The 27,219-nt window shown below is 47.8% G+C and overlaps 1 protein-coding gene across 1 annotated transcript in view; it reads left to right on the top strand.

Annotated features, from left to right (window-relative positions):
• The window catches only part of LOC138663132 (ketosamine-3-kinase-like), a 75,564-nt gene extending 72,237 nt beyond the window's left edge, over positions 1 to 3,327 (top strand). Inside the window, exon 6 of the mRNA XM_069749268.1 lies at positions 2,172 to 3,327. Coding sequence (XP_069605369.1) covers positions 2,172 to 2,510 — 339 coding nt within the window. The 3' untranslated portion in view covers positions 2,511 to 3,327. The remainder of the gene's footprint in view (positions 1 to 2,171) is intronic.
• Positions 3,328 to 27,219: the final 23,892 nt, after the last annotated feature.

Here is a 27,219-nt window from a genome sequence, read left to right as displayed (position 1 = left end):
GCCACACAGGTGATGTATATAATTGGTATTGTACACCACGCATAAAAGGCCTGTTTGGAGGCCAGGTTCAGTATCTTCCCCTGACGAAGACGCCTTAGTAGCGTCGATACGCGTTGGGCTCCTATCCTCCTCCCCCTCCCCCCACATATATATATTTTTTGGACTTCTTTGACCCCAGCTCCATTTTCTGGATCACCGAGCTTTATTTGATAGGACCAGTCATTGCATGCCTGCCGTGCCCATACCTCTCTTTAGGGCACGTTTATTCCTTTTCTCCCCCTGGATACCTATGAGGGATTGACTCTTCGGTAGCCGGTTCTGCTAGACTTGGTAATGTATTAGATGGGGTGCCAGTGAGCTTCTCTGGTTTAGTGTTTGACGTCCTTTTTTGGACAATATTACATATCTATCACAGACCAGTGGTGTGATTGGGTTATATTGGTCACATGTAGGATCAAATTAATATACTCTCTTCAGTCAGACCTCTTCAGTGGGCAGTACCGGATATTAAACAATCATATGTGTTGATGTTATTCTGCCTTAACCTTTGAAAGTCTGTTATATGATGTATATGTGATTATGTGGATCCCTGTGACTGTTTTTTTGGGGGGATGTGGATAGGCTGTTTTTGTTTTAATTGTTTTTAAATGTGTGCTTTTCCTTACTGTGCTTTTGTGCGGGGTGAGGTGTTTTGTATAATAAAATTTGTTATATGCAGTTGATCCCATTGTGTGCATAGTCTTTCTCTTTTTTTTGTTCTCTGAAGTGAATTACGCTACTGATTTGGGTTGGCTCCGGACTCGTTAACAATTAAGAGAATCGGAGCTGGTGGCAGCATACTTTGTCCTGTGCGTTTGAGAGGCTTTGTAGCGACGGTGGCGTTGATAATTATTGTTCCCGCCTGAGTGGGAGTAGTTATATCACCCTCGCTGCAGCATGCCCAATAGCCAGTACATAGCAGGCAGCCCTTCTGGCGACTAATTACCCTAGGTGCAGTACTCTGACGGACCTGAGGGTAAAGGGGGCACCAGAGAGCTGCAAGTTCCAAACCGGAACTGGGAAGCGGGATATAGATAAATCCCCTTCTGAAAGAACCAGGGGCAACCAAACAACCCCGGTTCGTGACAAATTGGTGTGAGTGGTGGGGATGATAAAGGCATCTTCCCCGTGAACCGTGACAGTTTGGTGGGATCCCTGATGTAGCACGGTGGGATTCGTGACACAGGTTGCGGCGAAGAGCACGGCAGAGCTGCTGCGGAGTGAAGTTGTGGCGTAGAGCATGGCCGAGCGGAGTTTTGGTGTAGGGCGGGGCTGCATTGTAGTGGGTGGTGGGTCAGAGCTGCAGTGTAGAGCACGGCGGAGCAGAGTTTGCTGCGAAGAGCGCGGCATAGAGCATTATGCAGCACAGAGCGTGGTGGAGCATAATTGCGGCGTAGAGCACGGTGGACTAAAGGTTGCGGCATAGAGCACAGTGGAGTAGAGGTTGGGGTGTACAGCATGATGGAGCAGTGTTGCGGCGTAGAGCGTGGTGGAGCAGAGTTGCAGCGTATAGCACGGTGGAGTAGAGGTTCCGGTGTAGAACATGGTGGACTAGAGGTTGTGGCGTAGAGCTTGGTGGAGCAGAGTTGCGGCGTAGAGCACGGTGGAGTAGAGGTTGGGGCGTAAAGCGTGATGGAGCAGAGTTGCGGCGTAGAGCGTGGTGGAGCAGAGTTGCGGAGTATGGCACAGTGGAGTAGAGCACGGCGGAGTAGAGGTTGAGGTCTAGAGGCACAACGGAACAGAGTTGCGGCGTATAGCATGGTGGAGTAGAGGTTGCTGAGTAGAGGTTGGGGTGTAGAGCACGGCGGAGCAGAGCTGCGGCGTAGAGCACGGTGGCGTAAAGGTCAGGGTGTAGAGTACAGTGGAGGAGAGTTGTGGCGTAGAGCGCTGCGGTGTACTGTTATAGTGGAGCATAGACGCAATCTAGCGCGCGGCAGAGCGGAGTTGTAGCAGAGCTGCGGCGTTGCAGATTGTAGCGAAGCTGTGGTGTTGAGCTTGGTGGAGCAGAGTAGCAGCATGGAAGCGCAGTGGTGCAGAGTCGTGACGTTGAGCGCAGCAGAGCTTCGGCTTAGAGCATGGTGGGCAGAGCCTCTGACTGTTCTCAGCTTTGTCCCTTGTGTCTTGTCACTCAGCTGCAGGTTCCACGGTTCTTCTCGGGGGTGGAGGTGGTCCCGGCGCTTCTCCACGGGGACCTGTGGGGTGGGAACGTGGCAGAGCTGGACATGGGGCCGGTGATCTTTGACCCTGCCTGCTTCTACGGACACTGGGAGTTCGAGCTGGCCATCGCCGGCATGTTCGGAGGGTTCGGATCGTCCTTCTACTCCGCCTACCACCAGAAGTTGCCCCGGAGCCCCGGCCTGGAGAAGCGGCTGAAGCTCTACCAGCTCTTCCACTACCTGAACCACTGGAACCACTTTGGCAGTGGCTACAGAGGGTCCTCGCTGGGCATCATGAGAAGGCTCCTGAAGTGAGGGGTCCCGGGGCCACACACTGCACCATTAGACACTCGGCTCCTAGGTTGCTCCAGGTGGACCCCGCTTCTAGAAAACTCTTAAGACCACCACTGATCACCAGAGTGGAGGGGCGTAAACTCTGAGCATGGGCTAGACTGAAACTTGTCAAAAGTTTTCTAAAAGTTCAGTTACTGTTTAAAGGGGACACGCGGACCAGAACTGATAATGCCTAGTACAGGGGCAGAGGGGGAGGAGTAAGACACAGCCACTCCCCCATCGCAACTGCCTGCACGGGCTCTTCCATTAAAGGGGATTCTGTAACAGCATTTATCACTTAGGCAGATGAGGAGATAAGGGGGTGTTCCCGAAAACGAGGGTCCCCTATGTGGAAGGAGCGTTAGTGCGCATGCGCAGCCATATCTTCACTGTCTATGGGATTGGTGGTTGCGCATGCGTACTGCTGTCCCCATAGAGGTGTATAGCGTGGTGGTCACACATGCGTACTGCTGCCTCCATAGAAGTGTAAAACGTTGCGCATGTGCACTGCTGCCCCCATAGAGGTGTATAGTATGGTGGTCGTGCATGTGTACTGCTGCCCCATAGAGGTGTTTAGCACGGTGGTCGCGCATGCACACTGCTGTCCCCATAGAGGTGTATAGCGTGGTGGTCGCGCATGCGCACTGCTGCCCCATATAGGTGTATAGCGTGGTGGTCGCGCATGCGCATTGCTGCCCCCATAGAGGCGTTGCACTTTTAGTTTTCAGAGTTAAGTTTTGTTTTAGTCACTGACTAATGTGATGACCATTAAAGCTCCCACTCTGCGCTTCTGCTGCTGCTTCATGTCTGTGTTGTTTTTTCGCATTGACGGCCACTGAAAGGTGCAGTCACCAGGGGCCCATACACCGAGGCACTTACCGCAGCGGCAGAGGTTTCTGATCGGCGCAGCTTGTCTCTGTACATGATTACCTCTCTCTCCCCCCACGGCTGGTGTCCCTGGTTATCTGGAGGGGATGGTCTTCTTATTGCCCCTTTGTCTTACATGTGGGGGCCATAATACACCTCACTCACTTTTGGACTATCAGATGCCGGAGTGATGGATGATCGCTGTCCCTATGATTTGATCGGAAGAAGAGAGAAACCTACTGATTTTTTTTTTTTTTTTATCCTTGACCCCTGTACGAATCACACCCAACCCTTGAGCCTACCTAAACTGGCCAGGACAGCAGTGCACAACAGCATGCGCATGAGCTAGAAGATGACAGTGCACAACAGCATGCGCAGGAGCTAGAAGACAGCAGTGCACAACAGCAGGAGCTAGAAGACAGCAGTGCACAACAGCATGTGCCGGAGCTAGAAGAGAGCAGTGCACAACAGCATGCGCAGGAGCTAAAGAGAGCAGTGCACAACAGCATGCACAGCAGGAGCTAGAAGAGAGCAGTGTACAACAGCAGGAGCTAGAACAGAGCAGGGCACAACAGCAGGAGCTAGAAGAGAGCAGGGCACAACAGCATTCGCAGGAGCTAGAAGACAGCAGTGCACAACAGCATGCGCAGAAGCTAGAAGACAGCAGTGCGCAACAGCATGCGCAGGAGCTAGAAGAGCACAGTGCCCAACAGCATGCACAGGAGGTAGAAGACAGCAGTGCACAACAGCATGCGCAGGAGCTAGAAGAGAGCAGTGCACAACAGCATGCGCAGGAGCTAGAAGAGAGCAGTGCACAACAGCATGCGCAGGAGCTAGAAGAGAGCAGTGAAAACAGCATGCGCAGGAGGAGCTAGAAGACAGCAGTGTACAAAAGCAGGAGCTAGAAGAGAGCAGTGCATAACAGCATGCGCAGGAGCTAGAAGACTGTAGTGCACAACAGCAGGAGCTAAAAGAGAGCAGTACCCAACAGCATGCGCAGGAGCTAGAAGAGAGCAGTGCGCAGGAGCTAGAAGACAGCAGTGCGCAACAGCATGCGCAGGAGCTAGAAGACAGCAGTGCGCAACAGCATGAGCAGGAGTTAGAAGAGAGCAGTGCACAACGAGAGGAGCTAGAAGACAGGAGTGCACAACAGCATGCGCAGGAGCTAGAAGACAGCAGTGCACAACAGCATGCGCAGGATTTAGGACAGGCGTAGGATGGTTTGGAGTATGGCCAGCTCTGACTTTTATTCCTAGTGGCTCCACCAACTTGACTCCGCAGTTGTCATTTACATATGGCGCGTACTGGATGACAAGGTGAAGTGCGGGGTTTATTTTTACCTTTTGGTGTTGGAAATCTTTGATCCTTCTTCACCTGTGATTGGTCCCAGCGCTGCCCCGTTTCCCAGGATTCCTGTACTATGGCTCCAGCACAACTGTTGTCAATGTCTACATCCGGCCCAGCCTGCATGTGTCTGAGTATATGCGAGGACACTGATGTGGATGGTAATACAGGTTTTTATTTATTCCCAAGTGAAGATCCAGAAAGCATTCGCAGACGATGACCATGGACCTATTCTTTTTGACCCTTCTACTTCATAAGGCCCCTAGGAGTACAACGACGAATAGCAGTGGCCTTCTTAATAAGGGTATGAGGATATAATCACTCTGAACTTTGAAATAACATAAAAATCTGGACTAGAACATTGTATTCATCCTTCAATGTGTTTTATATGGGTGAATGTTCACTTAAAGGGGAGCTGTTAATTCTAATAAATATCTATTTTTTTTACCTGGTGTAAATACCGCTGTTCTCCTTAATCTGGCGTAGTTTTTCTTTTTTTCCTGGGCTTCTCTGTCCCTGAGATATGGCCCCATCTTTCCTGTATGTAAATCTAGTATTACTAGCAGAGTGGGCGTGGTCACCTACTCCTCTCTATGGGCGTTGACTTTAGGACCACACCCACTTTGCTTAAAACTATTAATTTAGTTAAAGGGAAAAGAAGGCCATATCTCGGGAACTGAGAGGCCCAGGAACAAAAGAAAAACATCGCCGGATTCGGGAGAACAGCGGCAGGGACAAATATTACATATTTATGACAAGTAACAGGTCCTCCTTAAAGGTAATTTTCACCTTAATATGTGAAGATTCCTTGTCCTGTTTTCCCTCAAGTCAGTGTCATGTTAACTGCCTGACAACAGAAACTGGTAACTAAGCCGTGTTTTCCTTAGCAACCACCTTGTACTACATTATCATCTCTGCACTAATGAAATTTTGAGCTTAGATCTGGGTTTAGATGACGGCCAAGGTGATCTTTAGCAAATATTGTACCTAACAACCAGCTCATTCTGCCTGACAACCCACACAGTGGTTGTTAGGCAGTATTTCCTTAGCAACCATTTTGTAATTCCTCATTTTCTGTAAATGGTGACCCCATAGCTCTTCACCAGAGACACCCAAGGGGAAATATGGGCTAAGCCGTGGGTTTAAGTGATGGCCTCCTCCACTGGAAGCATTTGACTACTCGAATTGCAGTCTTTGGCCATATTCCTGTTACCGCAGCCTATGAGGTGGCGGAATAGGCAGAAAATGGTGCAAGGTAGGAAATCTGAGCCCCCCGGTCATGGGCGGCCCCCCATCCCACCACATTCACATCCCAGGGGTTATAGGCTATGAAGAAGAAAGCAAGCAAAGATTTTACAACTGGTGAGGAAACGCCGGCCTCTGTAGCTCATAGCAACCAATAAGAGCGCAGCTTTCAAATTGCAATTAGCTGTAGTAAAATGAAAGCTGTGCTCTGATTGGTTGCCATGGGTAGCAGGCGTGGGGCTCAGTACCTGGGGAAATACGTCGCTCAGGTGGTGGAGGACGAGTCCGGATATTTCGGGCACATTCCTGGTGGGATTCGGAGAAGCTAATTACAGATATTTCCGAATTTAGCAAAAACAACTGCGACCTCCAAATAATCTGTGGACTCCTCACAGGAATGTGACAGCTGCCCCCGGACCCCGAGACTCCGATACCAGAGGGACCCCCGGCCTAAATATACACTCCGCATGTAAAAGGGCCACGTATCTAATCCTATCCTGTGTGATGCTGACTGCTGAGCCGTGTATCTAATCCTCTCCTGTGTGATACTGACTGCTGAGCTATGTATCTAATCCTATCCTGTATGATACTGACTGCTGAGCCGTGTATCTAATCTTATCCTGGGTGATACTGACTGCTGAGCTGTGTATCTAATCTTATCCTGGGTGATACTGACTGCTGAGCTGTGTATCTAATCTTATCCTGGGTGATACTGACTGCTGAGCCGTGTATCTAATCCTCTCCTGTGTGATGCTGACTGCTGAGCCGTGTACCTAATCCTCTCCTGTGTGATACTGACTGCTGAGCCGTGTATCTAATCCTATCCTGTGTGATACTGTCTGCTGTGCTATGTATCTAATCCTATCCTGTGTGATACTCACTGCTGAGCCGTGTATCTAATCCTATCCTGTGTGATACTGACTGCTGAGCCGTGTATCTAATCCTCTCCAGTGTGATACTGACTGCTGAGCCGTGTATCTAATCCTATCCTGTGTGATACTGACTGCTGAGCCGTGTATCTAACCCTATCCTGTGTGATACTGACTGCTGAGCCGTGTATCTAATCCTAACCTGTGTGATACTGACTGCTGAGCTGTGTATCTAATCTTATCCTGTGTGATACTGATTGCTGAGTCATGTATAATCCTCTCCTGTGTGATACTGACTGCTGAGCCGTGTATCTAATCCTCTCCTGTGTGATACTGACTGCTGAGCCGTGTATCTAATCCTATCCTGTGTGATACTGACTGCTGAGCCGTGTATCTAATCCTCTCCTGTGTGATACTGACTGCTGAGCCGTGTATCTAATCCTATCCTGTGTGATACTGACTGATGAGCCGTGTATCTAATCCTATCCTGTGTGATACTGACTGCTGAGCCGTGTATCTAATCCTCTCCTGTGTGATGCTGACTGCTGAGCCGTGTACCTAATCCTCTCCTGTGTGATACTGACTGCTGAGCTGTGTATCTAATCCTGTCTGCTGAGCCGTGTATCTAATCCTATCCTGTGTGATACTGTCTGCTGAGCCGTGTATCTAATCCTATCCTGTTATACTGACTGCTGAGCCGTGTATCTAATCCTATCCTGTGTGATACTGACTGCTGAGCCGTGTATCTAAACCTATCCTGTCTGATACTGACTGCTGAGCTGTGTATCTAATCCTATCCTGTCTGATACTGTCTGCTGAGCCGTGTATCTAATCCTCTCCTGTGTGATACTGACTGCTGAGCTGTGTATTTAATCCTCTCCTGTGTGATACTGACTGCTGAGCCGTGTATCTAATCCTCTCCTGTGTGATACTGCTGAGCCGTGTATCTAATCCTATCCTGTGTGATACTGACTGCTCAGCCATGTATCTAATCCTATCCTGTGTGATATTGTCTGCTGTGCTATGTATCTATTCCTCTCCTGTGTGATACTGTCTGCTGAGCCATGTATCTAATCCTCTCCTGTATGATAATGACTGCTGAGCTGTGTATTTAATCCTATCCTGTGTGATACTGACTGCTGAGCCGCGTATCTAATCCTCTCCTGTGTGATACTGACTGCTGAGCCGCGTATCTAATCCTATCCTGTGTGATACTGACTGCTGAGCTGTGTATCTAATCCTATCCTGTGTGATACTGACTGCTGAGCTGTGTATCTAATCCTATCCTGTGTGATACTGACTGCTGAGCTGTGTATCTAATCCTATCCTGTGTGACACTGACTGCTGAGCCTGGTGCTGTGTACAGTCAGGAGTTGGGGGTCCCGTGCTGTGATCCCCTGTGTAGACATCTCTAGTGGGTTGTGGTATGCAGCTCTCTGCTGGAGCAATGTGACATTGACTCACTGGAATGAGGTCAGACTGTTGGGGTCACTGGGGGTCTCCTAGAATGTCCTGTCCATATAAATACCTGATCATTCTCTGACTGACACCATCTGATGGCTTTAAAGGAACAGAGTCTAGAAATTCTCATCGCTGCTGGCACCGCCGCCCTCCTCACCCCTGTATACAGCAGGACAGAACTGTGCCACCTCACCTGTCCGGCCAGCTGGGCCTGAGGGCACTGAAAGCGCCAACACAATATTAGACTGCCCTTGACAGAACGGGGGTCACCACATATGGGGGGAAGAAAATATCAGGATTATGTGAGGGTCTCTATGGGGTCAACTGAATACAGAGGATAAATCAGGGGGAAAGGAGACATATATAGAGGAGAGATCAGGAGGACGGGAGACATATATAGAGGGGAGATCAGGGGGACGGGAGACATATATAGAGGGGAGATCAGGAGGAGGGGAGACATATATAGAGGAGAGATCAGGGGGACGGGAGACATATATAGAGGGGAGATCAGGAGGAGGGGAGACATATATAGAGGAGAGATCAGGGGGACGGGAGACATATAGAGGAGAGATCAGGGGGACGGGAGACATATATAGAGGAGAGATCAGGGGGACGGGAGACACATATAGAGGGGAGATCAGGAGGACGGGAGACATATATAGAGTGGAGATCAGGGGGATGGGAGAAATATATAGAGGGGAGATCAGGAGGACGGGAGACATATATAGAGGGGGAGATCAGGGGGACGGGAGACATGTATAGAGGGGAGATCAGGAGGACGGGAGACATATATAGAGGGGAGATCAGGGGGACGGGAGACATATATAGAGGGGAGATCAGGAGGACGGGAGACATATATAGAGGGGAGATCAGGAGGACGGGAGACATATATAGAGGAGAGATCAGGGGGACGGAGACATATAGAGGAGAGATCAGGAGGACGGGAGACATATATATAGAGGGGAGATCAGGGGGACGGAGACATATATAGAGGAGAGATCAGGAGGACGGGAGACATATATAGAGGAGAGATCAGGAGGACGGGAGACCTATATAGAGGGGAGATCAGGAGGACGGGAGACTATACATAGAGTGGAGATCAGGAGGACGGGAGACATATATAGAGGGGAGAGCAGGGGGACGGGAGACATATAGAGGAGAGATCAGGAGGACGGGAGACAAATATAGAGGGGAGAGCAGGGGGACGGGAGACATATATAGAGGGGAGATCAGGGGGACGGGAGACATATAGAGGAGAGATCAGGGGGACGGGAGACATATAGACATGTATAGAGGAGAGATCAGGGGGACGGGAGACATATATAGAGGAGAGATCAGGGGGACGGGAGACACATATAGAGGGGAGATCAGGAGGACGGGAGACATATATAGAGTGGAGATCAGGGGGATGGGAGAAATATATAGAGGGGAGATCAGGAGGACGGGAGACATATATAGAGGGGGAGATCAGGGGGACGGGAGACATGTATAGAGGGGAGATCAGGAGGACGGGAGACATATATAGAGGGGAGATCAGGGGGACGGGAGACATATATAGAGGGGAGATCAGGAGGACGGGAGACATATATAGAGGGGAGATCAGGAGGACGGGAGACATATATAGAGGAGAGATCAGGGGGACGGAGACATATAGAGGAGAGATCAGGAGGACGGGAGACATATATATAGAGGGGAGATCAGGGGGACGGAGACATATATAGAGGAGAGATCAGGAGGACGGGAGACATATATAGAGGAGAGATCAGGAGGACGGGAGACATATATAGAGGGGAGATCAGGAGGACGGGAGACTATACATAGAGGGGAGATCAGGAGGACGGGAGACATATATAGAGGGGAGAGCAGGGGGACGGGAGACATATAGAGGAGAGATCAGGAGGACGGGAGACAAATATAGAGGGGAGAGCAGGGGGACGGGAGACATATATAGAGGGGAGATCAGGGGGACGGGAGACATATAGAGGAGAGATCAGGGGGACGGGAGACATATAGACATGTATAGAGGAGAGATCAGGGGGACGGGAGACATATATAGAGGAGAGATCAGGGGGACGGGAGACATATATAGAGGGGAGATCAGGAGGACGGGAGACTATATATAGAGGGGAGATCAGGAGGACGGGAGACATATATAGAGGGGAGATCAGGAGGACGGGAGACATATATAGAGGGGGAGATCAGGGGGACGGGAGACATGTATAGAGGGGAGATCAGGAGGACGGGAGACATATATAGAGGAGAGATCAGGGGGACGGGAGACATATAGAGGAGAGATCAGGGGGACGGGAGACATATATAGAGGGGAGATCAGGAGGACGGGAGACATATATAGAGGGGAGATCAGGAGGACGGGAGACTATATATAGAGGGGAGATCAGGAGGACGGGAGACATATATAGAGGGGAGATCAGGAGGACGGGAGACATATATAGAGGGGGAGATCAGGGGGACGGGAGACATGTATAGAGGGGAGATCAGGAGGACGGGAGACATATATAGAGGAGAGATCAGGGGGACGGGAGACATATAGAGGAGAGATCAGGGGGACGGGAGACATATATAGAGGGGAGATCAGGAGGACGGGAGACTATATATAGAGGGGAGATCAGGAGGACGGGAGACATGTATAGAGGGGGAGATCAGGGGGACGGGAGACATATAGAGGGGAGATCAGGGGGACGGGAGACATATATAGAGGGGAGATCAGGAGGACGGGAGACATATAGAGGGGAGATCAGGAGAACGGGAGACATATATAGAGGAGAGATCAGGGGGACGGAGACATATAGAGGAGAGATCAGGAGGACGGGAGACATATATAGAGGGGAGATCAGGGGGACGGAGACATATAGAGGAGAGATCAGGAGGACGGGAGACATATATAGAGGAGAGATCAGGAGGACGGGAGACATATATAGAGGGGAGATCAGGAGGACGGGAGACTATATATAGAGGGGAGATCAGGAGGACGGGAGACATATATAGAGGGGAGAGAAGGGGGACGGGAGACATATATAGAGGGGAGATCAGGGGGACGGGAGACATATAGAGGAGAGATCAGGAGGACGGGAGACAAATATAGAGGGGAGAGCAGGGGGACGGGAGACATATAGAGGGGAGATCAGGGGGACGGGAGACATAGAGGAGATCAGGGGGACGGGAGACATATAGAGGAGAGATCAGGGGGACGGGAGACATATAGACATGTATAGAGGAGAGATCAGGGGGACGGGAGACATATATAGAGGGGAGATCAGGAGGACGGGAGACATATATAGAGGGGAGATCAGGGGGACGGGAGACATATATAGAGGGGAGATCAGGAGGACGGGAGACATATATAGAGGGGAGATCAGGAGGACGGGAGACATATATAGAGGAGAGATCAGGGGGACGGAGACATATAGAGGAGAGATCATGAGGACGGGAGACATATATAGAGGGGAGATCAGGGGGACGGAGACATATATAGAGGAGAGATCAGGAGGACGGGAGACATATATAGAGGAGAGATCAGGAGGACGGGAGACTATATATAGAGGGGAGATCAGGAGGACGGGAGACTATATATAGAGGGGAGATCAGGAGGACGGGAGACATATATAGAGGGGAGAGCAGGGGGACGGGAGACATATATAGAGGGGAGATCAGGGGGACGGGAGACATATAGAGGAGAGATCAGGAGGACGGGAGACAAATATAGAGGGGAGAGCATGGGGACGGGAGACATATATAGAGGGGAGATCAGGGGGACGGGAGACATATAGACATGTATAGAGGAGAGATCAGGGGGACGGGAGACATATATAGAGGAGAGATCAGGGGGACGGGAGACATATATAGAGGAGAGATCAGGGGGACGGGAGACATATATAGAGGGGAGATCAGGAGGACGGGAGACTATATATAGAGGGGAGATCAGGAGGACGGGAGACTATATATAGAGGGGAGATCAGGAGGACGGGAGACCTATATAGAGGGGAGATCAGGAGGACGGGAGACATATATAGAGGGGAGATCAGGGGGACGGGAGACATATAGAGGAGAGATCAGGGGGACGGGAGACTTACAGTGGGGCAAAAAAGTATTTAGTCAGTCAGCAATAGTGCAAGTTCCACCACTTAAAAAGATGAGAGGCGTCTGTAATTTACATCATACGTAGACCTCAACTATGGGAGACAAACTGAGAAAAAAAAATCCAGAAAATCACAATCTGTTTTTTTTAACATTTTATTTGCATATTATGGTGGAAAATAAGTATTTGGTCAGAAACAAACAATCAAGATTTCTGGCTCTCACAGACCTGTAACTTCTTCTTTAAGAGTCTCCTCTTTCCTCCACTCATTACCTGTAGTAATGGCACCTGTTTAAACTTGTTATCAGTATAAAAAGACACCTGTGCACACCCTCAAACAGTCTGACTCCAAACTCCACTATGGTGAAGACCAAAGAGCTGTCAAAGGACACCAGAAACAAAATTGTAGCCCTGCACCAGGCTGGGAAGACTGAATCTGCAATAGCCAACCAGCTTGGAGTGAAGAAATCAACAGTGGGAGCAATAATTAGAAAATGGAAGACATACAAGACCACTGATAATCTCCCTCGATCTGGGGCTTCACGCAAAATCCCACCCCGTGGGGTCAGAATGATCACAAGAACGGTGAGCAAAAATCCCAGAACCACGCGGGGGGACCTAGTGAATGAACTGCAGAGAGCTGGGACCAATGTAACAAGGCCTACCATAAGTAACACACTACGCCACCATGGACTCAGATCCTGCAGTGCCAGACGTGTCCCACTGCTTAAGCCAGTACATGTCCGGGCCCATCTGAAGTTTGCTAGAGAGCATTTGGATGATCCAGAGGAGTTTTGGGAGAATGTCCTATGGTCTGATGAAACCAAACTGGAACTGTTTGGTAGAAACACAACTTGTCGTGTTTGGAGGAAAAAGAATACTGAGTTGCATCCATCAAACACCATACCTACTGTAAAGCATGGTGGTGGAAACATCATGCTTTGGGGCTGTTTCTCTGCAAAGGGGCCAGGACGACTGATCCGGGTACATGAAAGAATGAATGGGGCCATGTATCGTGAGATTTTGAGTGCAAACCTCCTTCCATCAGCAAGGGCATTGAAGATGAAACGTGGCTGGGTCTTTCAACATGACAATGATCCAAAGCACACCGCCAGGGCAACGAAGGAGTGGCTTCGTAAGAAGCATTTCAAGGTCCTGGAGTGGCCTAGCCAGTCTACAGATCTCAACCCTATAGAAAACCTTTGGAGGGAGTTGAAAGTCCGTGTTGCCAAGCGAAAAGCCAAAAACATCACTGCTCTAGAGGAGATCTGCATGGAGGAATGGGCCAACATACCAACAACAGTGTGCAACCTTGTGAAGACTTACAGAAAACGTTTGACCTCTGTCATTGCCAACAAAGGATATATTACAAAGTATTGAGATGAAATTTTGTTTCTGACCAAATACTTATTTTCCACCATAATATGCAAATAAAATGTTAAAAAAACAGACAATGTGATTTTCTGGATTTTTTTTTCTCAGTTTGTCTCCCATAGTTGAGGTCTACCTATGATGTAAATTACAGACGCCTCTCATCTTTTTAAGTGGTGGAACTTGCACTATTGCTGACTGACTAAATACTTTTTTGCCCCACTGTATATAGAGGAGAGATCAGGGGGACGGGAGACATATATAGAGGAGAGATCAGGGGGACGGGAGACATATATAGAGGAGATCAGGGGGACGGGAGACATATATAGAGGAGAGATCAGGAGGACGGAAGACATATAGAGGGGAGATCAGGGGGACGGGAGACATATATAGAGGGGAGATCAAGGGGGCATATATTGAGGAGAGATCAGGAGGACGGGAGACATATATAGAGGAGAGATCAGGGGGACGGGAGACATATAGAGATCAGGGGGACGGGAGACATATATAAAGGAGAGATCAGGGGGACGGGAGACATATATAAAGGAGAGATCAGGGGGACGGGAGACATATAGAGGGGAGATCAGGGGGACGGGAGACATATATAGAGGAGAGATCAGGAGGACCGGAGACATATAGAGGAGAGATCAGGAGGACGGGAGACATATATAGAGGGGAGACCAGGGGGACGGGAGACATATATAGAGGGGAGATCAGGGGGACGGGAGACATATATAGAGGAGAGATCAGGAGGACGGGAGACATATATAGAGGAGAGATCAGGGGAGGGGAGACATATATAGAGGGGAGATCAGGGGGACGGGAGACATAGAGGGGAGATCAGGGGGACGGGAGACATATATAGGGGAGATCAGGGGGACGGGAGGCATATATAGAGGAGAGATCAGGAGGACGGAAGACATATATAGAGGGGAGATCAGGGGGACGGGAGACATATAGAGGGGAGATCAGGGGGACGGGAGACATATAGAGGAGAGATCAGGGGGACGGGAGACATATATAGAGGGGAGATCAAGGGGACAAATCGTCAAGGTAATCTCAGAACGGATGGGTACCTGAGCTGACTGCCTAGTGTGAATACTTACCTATGGCTAATAACGTGGTAAAGCCTGCTTATATAGGAAGCTCAGAACCAACTGTGTTAGGGCTCATCTCCACTTGTGAGAAAAACGGACGAGTGCAATCCGATAAAAAATCGGATTGCACTCGGACCAATGTTATTCAATAGGTGACATTCCATTAGCGATTTTTTTCTCAGCCGAAAACGGACTGAGAAAAATCTGTGTCGGCTGAGAAAAAAATCGCAGCATGCTGCGTATTGCTGAGATTCTCGGACGAGACTCGCCAATGCAACTCAATGGGTGCGAGAAAAAAAACGCACAGCACTCGCACCATGCAAGTGCTGTCCGATTTTTACGCACCCGTGTCCTTAGAAAAGCCGGCAATTCAGCGCAGAGTACAGTAAAATCACACTGACAGGTTAGATGAGAGTAGATATATACACATAGAATAGGTATATATACATATATATATATATGTCAGGGAGACACCTATATATATATATTTATATTTAATTGTTATGGCTGGCAATCAGGCAACACAGCGTGCAGTAATCAGCGCACATACAGAGATCTGGCAATAACCCAAAACAATAGGACGAGCTCTGAGACGTGGAATCTCTGTAGACTGCAGTACCTGATCTATCCTCACACAACTGGAAGCAGCAGTGGATTGCGCCTATCCACTACCTATGCAACTCGACACTGCCTGAGGAGCTGACTAGCCTGAAGATAGAAATACAAGCCTGACTTACCTCAGAGAAATACCCCAAATGAATAGGCAGCCCCCCACATATAATGACTGTTAGCAAGATGAAAAGACAAACGTAGGAATGAAATAGATTCAGCAAAGTGAGGCCCGATATTCTAGACAGAGCGAGGATAGCAAAGAGAACTATGCAGTCTACAAAAAACCCTAAAACGAAAACCACGCAAAGGGGCAAAAAGACCCACCGTGCCGAACTAACAGCACGGCGGTGCACCCCTTTGCTTCTCAGAGCTTCCAGCAAAAGATAATAACAAGCTGGACAGAAAAAACAGAAAACAAACTAGAAGCACTTATCTAGCAGAGCAGCAGGCCCAAGGAAAGATGCAGTAGCTCAGATCCAACACTGGAACATTGACAAGGAGCAAGGAAGACAGACTCAGGTGGAGCTAAATAGCAAGGCAGCCAACGAGCTCACCAAAACACCTGAGGGAGGAAGCCCAGAGACTGCAATACCACTTGTGACCACAGAAGTGAACTCAGCCACAGAATTCACAACAGTACCCCCCCCTTGAGGAGGGGTCACCGAACCCTCACCAGAACCCCCAGGCCGACCAGGATGAGCCACATGAAAGGCACGAACAAGATCTGGGGCATGGACATCAGAGGCAAAAACCCAGGAATTATCTTCCTGAGCCTAACCCTTCCATTTGACCAGATACTGGAGTTTCCGTCTAGAGACACGAGAATCCAAAATCTTCTCCACAATATACTCCAATTCCCCCTCCACCAAAACAGGGGCAGGAGGCTCCACAGATGGAACCATAGGTGCCACGTATCTCCTCAACAACGACCTATGGAATACATTATGTATGGAAAAGGAGTCTGGGAGGGTCAGACGAAAAGACACCGGATTGAGAATCTCAGAAATCCTATACGGACCAATAAAACGAGGTTTAAATTTAGGAGAGGAAACCTTCATAGGTATATGACGAGAAGATAACCAAACCAGATCCCCAACACGAAGTCGGGGTCCCACACGGCGTCTGCGATTAGCGAAAAGCTGAGCCTTCTCCTGGGACAAGGTCAAATTGTCCACTACCTGAGTCCAGATCTGCTGCAACCTGTCCACCACATTATCCACACCAGGACAGTCCGAAGACTCAACCTGTCCTGAAGAGAAACGAGGATGGAACCCAGAATTGCAGAAAAATGGAGAGACCAAGGTAGCCGAGCTGGCCCGATTATTAAGGGCGAACTCAGCCAACGGCAAAAATGACACCCAATCATCCTGGTCAGCGGAAACAAAACATCTCAGATATGTTTCCAAGGTCTGATTGGTTCGTTCGGTCTGGCCATTAGTCTGAGGATGGAAGGCCGAGGAAAAAGATAGGTCAATGCCCATCCTACCACAAAAGGCTCGCCAGAACCTCGAGACAAACTGGGAACCTCTGTCAGAAACAATATTCTCAGGAATGCCATGTAAACGAACCACATGCTGGAAGAACAAAGGCACCAAATCAGAGGAGGAAGGCAATTTAACCAAGGGCACCAGATGGACCATTTTAGAAAAGCGATCACAGACCACCCAAATGACAGACATCTTTTGAGAAACGGGAAGGTCAGAAATGAAATCCATCGAAATATGTGTCCAAGGCCTCTTCGGGACCGGCAAGGGCAAAAGCAACCCACTGGCACGTGAACAGCAGGGCTTAGCCCTAGCACAAATTCCACAGGACTGCACAAAAGCACGCACATCCCGTGACAGAGATGGCCACCAGAAGGATCTAGCAACCAACTCCCTGGTACCAAAGATTCCTGGATGACCGGCCAGCACCGAACAATGAAGTTCAGAGATAACTTTACTAGTCCACCTATCAGGGACGAACAGTTTCTCGGCCGGACAACGATCAGGTTTATTAGCCTGAAATTTCTGCAACACTCTCCGCAAATCAGGGGAGATGGCAGACACAATGACTCCTTCCTTGAGGATACTCGCCGGCTCAGATAACCCCGGAGAGTCGGGCACAAAACTCCTAGACAGAGCATCCGCCTTCACATTTCTAGAGCCCGGAAGGTATGAAATCACAAAATCAAAACGAGCAAAAAACAACGACCAACGGGCCTGTCTAGGATTCAAGCGCTTGGCAGACTCAAGATAAGTAAGGTTCTTATGATCAGTCAAAACCACCACGCGATGCTTAGCACCCTCAAGCCAATGACACCACTCCTCGAATGCCCACTTCATGGCCAGCAACTCTCGGTTGCCCACATCATAATTACGCTCAGCAGCAGAAAATTTCCTGGAAAAGAAAGCACATGGTTTGAACACTGAGCAACCAGAACCTCTCTGTGACAAAACCGCCCCTGCACCAATCTCAGAAGCATCAACCTCGACCTGGAACGGAAGAGAAACATCAGGTTGACACAACACAGGGGCACAGCAAAAACGACGCTTCAACTCCTGAAAAGCTTCCACGGCAGCAGAAGACCAATTAACCAAATCAGCACCCTTCTTGGTCAAATCGGTCAATGGTCTGGCAATGCTAGAAAAATTACAGATGAAGCGACGATAAAAATTAGCAAAGCCCAGGAATTTCTGCAAACTTTTTAGAGATGTCGGCTGAGTCCAATCCTGGATGGCCTGAACCTTAACCGGATCCATCTCGATAGTAGAAGGGGAAAAGATGAACCCCAAAAATGAAACTTTCTGCACACCGAAGAGACACTTTGATCCCTTCACGAACAAGGAATTAGCACGCAGTACCTGGAAAACCATTCTGACTTGCTTCACATGAGACTCCCAATCATCTGAGAAGATCAAAATGTCATCCAAGTAAACAATCAAGAATTTATCCAGATACTCACGGAAAATGTCATGCATAAAAGACTGAAAAACAGATGGAGCATTGGCAAGTCCGAACGGCATCACCAGATACTCAAAATGACCCTCGGGCGTATTAAATGCCGTTTTCCATTCATCTCCCTGCCTGATTCTCACCAGATTATACGCACCACGAAGATCAATCTTAGTAAACCAACTAGCCCCCTTAATCCGAGCAAACAAGTCAGAAATCAATGGCAAGGGATACTGAAACTTAACAGTGATCTTATTAAGAAGGCGGTAATCAATACACGGTCTTAGCGAACCATCCTTCTTGGCTACAAAAAAGAACCCTGCTCCCAATGGTGACGACGATGGGCGAATATGTCCCTTCTCCAGGGACTCCTTCACATAACTGCGCATAGCGGTGTGTTCAGGTACGGACAAATTAAATAAACGACCCTTAGGGAATTTACTACCAGGAATCAAATCGATAGCACAATCACAATTCCTATGCGGAGGTAGGGCATCAGACTTGGACTCTTCAAATACATCCTGAAAGTCCGACAAGAACTCTGGGATGTCAGAAGGAATGGATGACGAAATAGACAAAAATGGAACATCACCATGTACTCCCTGACAACCCCAGCTGGTTACCGACATAGAGTTCCAATCCAATACTGGATTATGGGTTTGTAGCCATGGCAACCCCAACACGACCACATCATGCAAATTATGCAGTACCAAAAAGCGAATAACTTCCTGATGTGCAGGAGCCATGCACATGGTCAGCTGGGCCCAGTACTGAGGCTTATTCTTGGCCAGAGGTGTAGCATCAATTCCTCTCAACGGAATAGGACACCGCAAAGGCTCCAAGAAAAATCCACAACGTTTAGCATAATCCAAATCCATCAGATTCAGGGCAGCGCCTGAATCCACAAACGCCATGACAGAATATGATGACAAAGAGCACATTAAGGTAATGGACAAAAGGAATTTGGACTGTACAGTACCAATAACGGCAGAGCTATCGAACCGCCTAGTGCGTTTAGGACAATTAAAAATAGCATGAGTAGAATCACCACAATAGAAACACAGTCTGTTCAGACGTCTGTGTTCGTGCCGTTCTACTTTAGTCATAGTCCTGTCGCGCTGCATAGGCTCAGGTTTACTCTCAGACAATACCGCCAGATGGTGCACAGATTTACGCTCGCGCAAGCGACGACCGATCTGAATGGCCAAGGACATAGACTCATTCAAACCAGCAGGCATAGGAAATCCCACCATTACATCCTTAAGAGCTTCAGAGAGACCCTTTCTGAACAAAGCCGCTAGTGCAGATTCATTCCACAGAGTGAGTACTGACCATTTTCTAAATTTCTGACAATATACTTCTACATCATCCTGACCCTGGCATAAAGCCAGCAGATTTTTCTCAGCTTGATCCACTGAATTAGGCTCATCGTAAAGCAATCCCAGCGCCTGGAAAAATGCATCAACATTACTCAATGCAGAATCTCCTGGTGCAAGAGAAAACGCCCAGTCCTGTGGGTCGCCGCGCAAAAAAGAAATAATAATCAAAACCTGTTGAATAGGATTACCAGAAGAATTAGGTTTCAAGGCCAAAAATAGCTTACAATTATTTCTGAAGCTCAGGAACTTAGTTCTGTCACCAAAAAACAAATCAGGAATCGGAATTCTTGGTTCTAGCATCGATTTCTGATCAATAGTATCTTGAATCTTTTGTACATTTACAACGAGATTATCCATTGAGGAGCACAGAGCCTGAATATCCATGTCCACAGCTGTGTCCTGAAGCACTCTAATGTCTAGGGGAAAAAAAAGACTGAAGACAGAGCTAAGAAAAAAAAATGATGTCAGGATTTCTTTTTTCCCTCTATTGGAAATCATTGAATGGCTCCTTGTACTGTTATGGCTGGCAATCAGGCAACACAGCGTGCAGTAATCAGCGCACATATAGAGATCTGGCAATAACCCAAAACAATAGGACGAGCTCTGAGACGTGGAATCTCTGTAGACTGCAGTACCTGATCTATCCTCACACAACTGGAAGCAGCAGTGGATTGCGCCTATCCACTACCTATGCAACTCGACACTGCCTGAGGAGCTGACTAGCCTGAAGATAGAAATACAAGCCTGACTTACCTCAGAGAAATACCCCAAATGAATAGGCAGCCCCCCACATATAATGACTGTTAGCAAGATGAAAAGACAAACGTAGGAATGAAATAGATTCAGCAAAGTGAGGCCCGATATTCTAGACAGAGCGAGGATAGCAAAGAGAACTATGCAGTCTACAAAAAACCCTAAAACGAAAACCACGCAAAGGGGCAAAAAGACCCACCGTGCCGAACTAACAGCACGGCGGTGCACCCCTTTGCTTCTCAGAGCTTCCAGCAAAAGATAATAACAAGCTGGACAGAAAAAACAGAAAACAAACTAGAAGCACTTATCTAGCAGAGCAGCAGGCCCAAGGAAAGATGCAGTAGCTCAGATCCAACACTGGAACATTGACAAGGAGCAAGGAAGACAGACTCAGGTGGAGCTAAATAGCAAGGCAGCCAACGAGCTCACCAAAACACCTGAGGGAGGAAGCCCAGAGACTGCAATACCACTTGTGACCACAGAAGTGAACTCAGCCACAGAATTCACAACATTTAATGCAGCGCTAGATAGCAAAAGCCGGTAATTGAATTACCAGCTTTAAAGCTATCTCCTTCCTAAACCCGACATGATATGAGACCTGGTTTACATACAGTAAACCATCTCATATCACCATTTTTTTTGCATATTCCACACTACTGTTAGTACTGTGTATATGCAAAATTTGGGCGTTCTAGCTATTATATTTAAGGGTTAAATGGCGGAAAAAATTGGCGTGGGCTCCCGCGCAATTTTCTCCGCCAGAGTAGTAAAGCCAGTGACTGGGGGCAAATATTAATAGCCTGGAGAGGGTCCATGGTTATTGGCCCCCCCCTGGCTAAAAATACCTGCCCCCAGCCACCCCAGAAAAGGCACATCTGGAAGATGCGCTTATTCTGGCACTTGGCCACTCTCTTCCCATTCCCGTGTAGCAGTGGGATAAAATATTACAACAACCTTTGTTTTTATTTCATTAAAATAATTTTTAATAATGTGTTTTTTTTAACCCTTTCATTCAATTGGATTAATAATGGATAGGTGTCATAATTGATGCCTCTTCATTATTAATCTGGCTTAATGTCACCTTACAATAGCAAGGTGGCATTAACCCTTCATTACCCCATATCCCACCGCTACACGGGAATGGGAAGAGAGTGGCCAAGTGCCAGAATAGGCGCATCTTCCAGATGTGCCTTTTCTGGGGTGGCTGGGGGCAGGTATTTTTAGCCAGGGGGGGGCCAATAACCATGGACCCTCTCCAGGCTATTAATATTTGCCCCCAGTCACTGGCTTTACTACTCTGGCGGAGAAAATTGCGCGGGAGCACACGCCATTTTTTTCCGCCATTTAACCCTTAAATATAATAGCTAGAACGCCCAAATTTTGCATATACACAGTACTAACATTAGTAGTGTGGAATATGCAAAAAAAATGGTGATATGAGATGGTTTACTGTATGTAAACCAGGTCTCATATCATGTCGGGTTTAGGAAGGAGATAGCTTTAAAGCTGGTAATTCAATTACCGGCTTTTGCTATCTAGCGCTGCATTAAATATAAATATATATATATATATAGGTGTCTCCCTGACATATATATATATATATATGAAACCCTTTAAGCAAAAATGATGTAACTGGTCAAGTAGTAAAGAAAATCAGTATAAACTTTATTGAATACCAATTAAAAGCACATAGCATAACAACAGACCAAACGTGGGAACGAGGGTGAAACTGGACCACCCAATACACTCTGTATGACACATAGGTGACTGACACCCGCACCCGGTATCCACTACAAATGCCCAGTAGCTATATATAAAAAGTGTATTGAATCTAACATGTGGATCAGTACCCACCATAGCCACTATAGCTACTATAGATACAGTGACGTAATTCCATCACTCGCACTATCACTAACCACTGGTATAGCTGTAACCTATTCCCCCATATAACATGTAGCCGAGAGGCCGAAATATAAACGCTGTAAAGTCGGCAATAATTACCTCAGAGAATGGGGGTACCAGGATAAAGTGGCTGTCCGGGTGAGAGCGTCTGCCCCGACGCGCGTTTCGGACCTTATTCCTTTTTCAAGGGGCCTGATTACATTGCTTACGGCCGGTCTTTAAATAGTACCCGTTGAATGTGCATGGTGACACCGTCACCGGAAGTTGCGCGCCCGGCCCGGAAATGACGCGCCGCGTCGCCCTGGTAACCACAGAAGCGGCCGGTGCCGGCGTCACAGGGAGGGTGGGTCACATGACCCAACCCCCGTGTAGAGATACCGACAACCCGCAGCCACCGCGGCACCCAGGCGGCGAGCGCGTACAGGGCAGGGATCGCAACTGCCAACTAAACAAGAGCATAATCCCCAATCTGCACAAACTACATATTAAAAACACCTTAAAAGCATAACCAAGATCTATGGGGACAGATATCTCATGGAGATAGAAATGTTTGCACAACATGGGAGCCTGCAAAATATCTACCAGCGAGAGCTAGTTGGTACCCATCACTATTACATAATGCAAAGTATACGATGATTCTACCAGATATACATATACTACTCAATTCTTTATACTTTATACATTTTGCATTATACATTTTGCCATTTACAATGCCTACACCTGTGTATTCAATAATAACAACAAAATTATGTCAAATAATAATAAAAATAAACACACGCATAGTGCACACCCATATATGTATAATGAAAAATACGGATATATGGCATAACATAATACAGAGACGGGGTATCAGACTAGTTCAGACTATGCGTAACAGAGTCTTCATATGCAGAGATGTAACATGGCTCAATCTTCCACATCTTCATAACCTGATGAGTCTTATGCACCATAGGACGCTCCTCACGTACCACAGAATCTGTCCCAATACTCGTAACTACAATACATTAAAAACGTTTATTTTTATTATTATTTGATATAATTTTGTGGTTATTATTGAATACACAGGTGTAGGCATTGTAAATGGCAAAATGTATAATGCAAAATGTATAAAGTATAAAGAATTGAGTAGTATATGTATATCTGGTAGAATCATCGTATACTTTGCATTATGTAATAGTGATGGGTACCAACTAGCTCTCGCTGGTAGATATTTTGCAGGCTCCCATGTTGTGCAAACATTTCTATCTCCATGAGATATCTGTCCCCATAGATCTTGGTTATGCTTTTAAGGTGTTTTTAATATGTAGTTTGTGCAGATTGGGGATTATGCTCTTGTTTAGTTGGCAGTTGCGATCCCTGCCCTGTACGCGCTCGCCGCCTGGGTGCCGCGGTGGCTGCGGGTTGTCGGTATCTCTACACGGGGGTTGGGTCATGTGACCCACCCTCCCTGTGACGCCGGCACCGGCTGCTTCTGTGGTTACCAGGGCGACGCGGCGCGTCATTTCCGGGCCGGGCGCGCAACTTCCGGTGACGGTGTCACCATGCACATTCAACGGGTACTATTTAAAGACCGGCCGTAAGCGATGTAATCAGGCCCCTTGAAAAAGGAATAAGGTCCGAAACGCGCGTCGGGGCAGACGCTCTCACCCGGACAGCCACTTTATCCTGGTACCCCCATTCTCTGAGGTAATTATTGCCGACTTTACGGCGTTTATATTTCGGCCTCTCGGCTACATGTTATATGGGGGAATAGGTTACAGCTATACCAGTGGTTAGTGATAGTGCGAGTGATGGAATTACGTCACTGTATCTATAGTAGCTATAGTGGCTATGGTGGGTACTGATCCACATGTTAGATTCAATACACTTTTTATATATAGCTACTGGGCATTTGTAGTGGATACCGGGTGCGGGTGTCAGTCACCTATGTGTCATACAGAGTGTATTGGGTGGTCCAGTTTCACCCTCGTTCCCACGTTTGGTCTGTTGTTATGCTATGTGCTTTTAATTGGTATTCAATAAAGTTTATACTGATTTTCTTTACTACTTGACCAGTTACATCATTTTTGCTTAAAGGGTTTCATATGTTATATATGATGATGGGTCTACAAGGTCCCGATGGACACTTGATCTAATAATAATATGCGGCATTTTACTGAGATCATGTGCCCTGGTCATTTTTGCTTTATATGGATATATATATATATATGTATATATACCTATTCTATGTGTTTATATCTAATCTAACCTGTCAGTGTGATTTTACTGTACTCTGCGCTGAATTACCGGCTTTTCAAAGGAGACCCGTGCGTAAAAATCGGACAGCAATACGGATGTCATACGGATGTTGCGATAAAAAAATCGCATGGCACTCGCAGACGTTACATCAGTTTTTTCGGTCCGTAGATCGGACCGTTTTTTTCTCACACAAGTGGAAAGGGGCCCTTAGGATGTAATTAAAATCACAGCATGGTGAAGGGCGGGGCGTTCAAGTCAGAAAAAAAGTACATAGTAGATATAGAAAAACTGACTGAACAGCAATCTAATCTGAACTGGTGCATAACCAAAAAGTCATATAGCTAATAGATTTATGGCTGCACTCAAAATGAATCTGTGCTAGAGCAAGGAAATGTGCGATACATGAAATGGGAATAGCATAATGGCTTGTGAAATATATGAAAAAACACATGAGATTCTTAGCACAAGATTTGGCCAAAAGTTGTGAGCCCATCCACCAATCGTCAAGGTAATCTCAGAACGGATGGGTACCTGAGCTGACTGCCTAGTGTGAACACTTACCTATGGCTAATAACGTGGTAAAGCCTGCTCATATAGGAAGCTGACTGAACAGAGACATATATAGAGGAGAGATCAGGTGGACGGGAGACATATAGAGGAGAGATCAGGGAGACATATATAGAGGGGAGATCAGGGGGACGGGAGACATATATAGAGGAGAGATCAGGGGGACGGGAGACATATATAGAGGAGAGATCAGGTGGACGGGAGACATATAGAGGAGAGATCAGGGAGACATATATAGAGGGGAGATCAGGGGGACATGAGACATATAGAGGGGAGATCAAGGGGACTGAAGACATATATAGAGGAGAGATTAGGGGGACGGGAGACATATATAGAGGGGAGATCAGGGGGACGGGAGACATATAGAGGGGAGATCAGGAGGACGGGAGACATATATAGAGGGGAGATCAGGAGGATGGGAGACATATATAGAGGGGAGATCAGGGGGACGGGAGACATATATAGAGGGGAGATCAGGGGGACGGGAGACATATATAGAGGAGAGATCAGGGGGACGGGAGACATATATAGAGGAGAGATCAGGTGGACGGGAGACATATAGAGGAGAGATCAGGGAGACATATATAGAGGGGAGATCAGGGGGACGGGAGACATATATAGAGGAGAGATCAGGGGGACGGGAGACATATATAGAGGAGAGATCAGGTGGACGGGAGACATATAGAGGAGAGATCAGGGAGACATATATAGAGGGGAGATCAGGGGGACATGAGACATATAGAGGGGAGATCAAGGGGACTGAAGACATATATAGAGGAGAGATTAGGGGGACGGGAGACATATATAGAGGGGAGATCAGGGGGACGGGAGACATATAGAGGGGAGATCAGGAGGACGGGAGACATATATAGAGGGGAGATCAGGAGGATGGGAGACATATATAGAGGGGAGATCAGGGGGACGGGAGACATATATAGAGGGGAGATCAGGGGGACGGGAGACATATATAGAGGAGAGATCAGGGGGACGGGAGACATATATAGAGGAGAGATCAGGTGGACGGGAGACATATAGAGGAGAGATCAGGGAGACATATATAGAGGGGAGATCAGGGGGACGGGAGACATATATAGAGGAGAGATCAGGGGGACGGGAGACATATATAGAGGAGAGATCAGGTGGACGGGAGACATATAGAGGAGAGATCAGGGAGACATATATAGAGGGGAGATCAGGGGGACATGAGACATATAGAGGGGAGATCAAGGGGACTGAAGACATATATAGAGGGGAGATCAGGGGGACGGGAGACATATATAGAGGAGAGATTAGGGGGACGGGAGACATATATAGAGGGGAGATCAGGGGGACGGGAGACATATATAGAGGGGAGATCAGGGGGACGGGAGACATATATAGAGGGGAGATCAGGGGGACGGGAGACATATATAGAGGGGAGATCAGGGGGACGGGAGACATATATAGAGGAGATCAGGAGGACGGAAGACATATATAGAGGGGAGATCAGGGGGACGGGAGACATATATAGAAGAGAGATCAGGGGGACGGGAGACATATAGAGGAGAGATCAGGGAGACATATATAGAGGAGAGATCAGGGAGACATATATAGAGGGGAGATCAGGGGGACAGGAGACATATAGAGGGGAGATCAGGGGGACAGGAGACATATATAGAGGGGAGATCAGGGGGACAGGAGACATATATAGAGGGGAGATCAGGGGGACAGGAGACATATATAGAGGGGAGATCAGGGGGACAGGAGACATATATAGAAGAGAGATCAGGTGGACGGAGACATATATAGAGGAGAGATCAGGGGGACGGGAGACATATATAGAGGAGAGATCAGGGGGACGGGAGACATATATAGAGGAGATCAGGGGGACGGGAGACATATATAGAGGAGATCAGGAGGACGGGAGACATAGAGGAGAGATCAGGAGGACGGAAGACATACATAGAGGGGAGATCA

This window comes from Ranitomeya imitator, chromosome 2 (genome assembly GCF_032444005.1).
Source record: "Ranitomeya imitator isolate aRanImi1 chromosome 2, aRanImi1.pri, whole genome shotgun sequence".
Taxonomy (NCBI): domain Eukaryota; kingdom Metazoa; phylum Chordata; class Amphibia; order Anura; family Dendrobatidae; genus Ranitomeya; species Ranitomeya imitator.
Note: the sequence above shows the minus strand (reverse complement) of the source record. Positions and strands in the feature narration are given on the sequence as shown.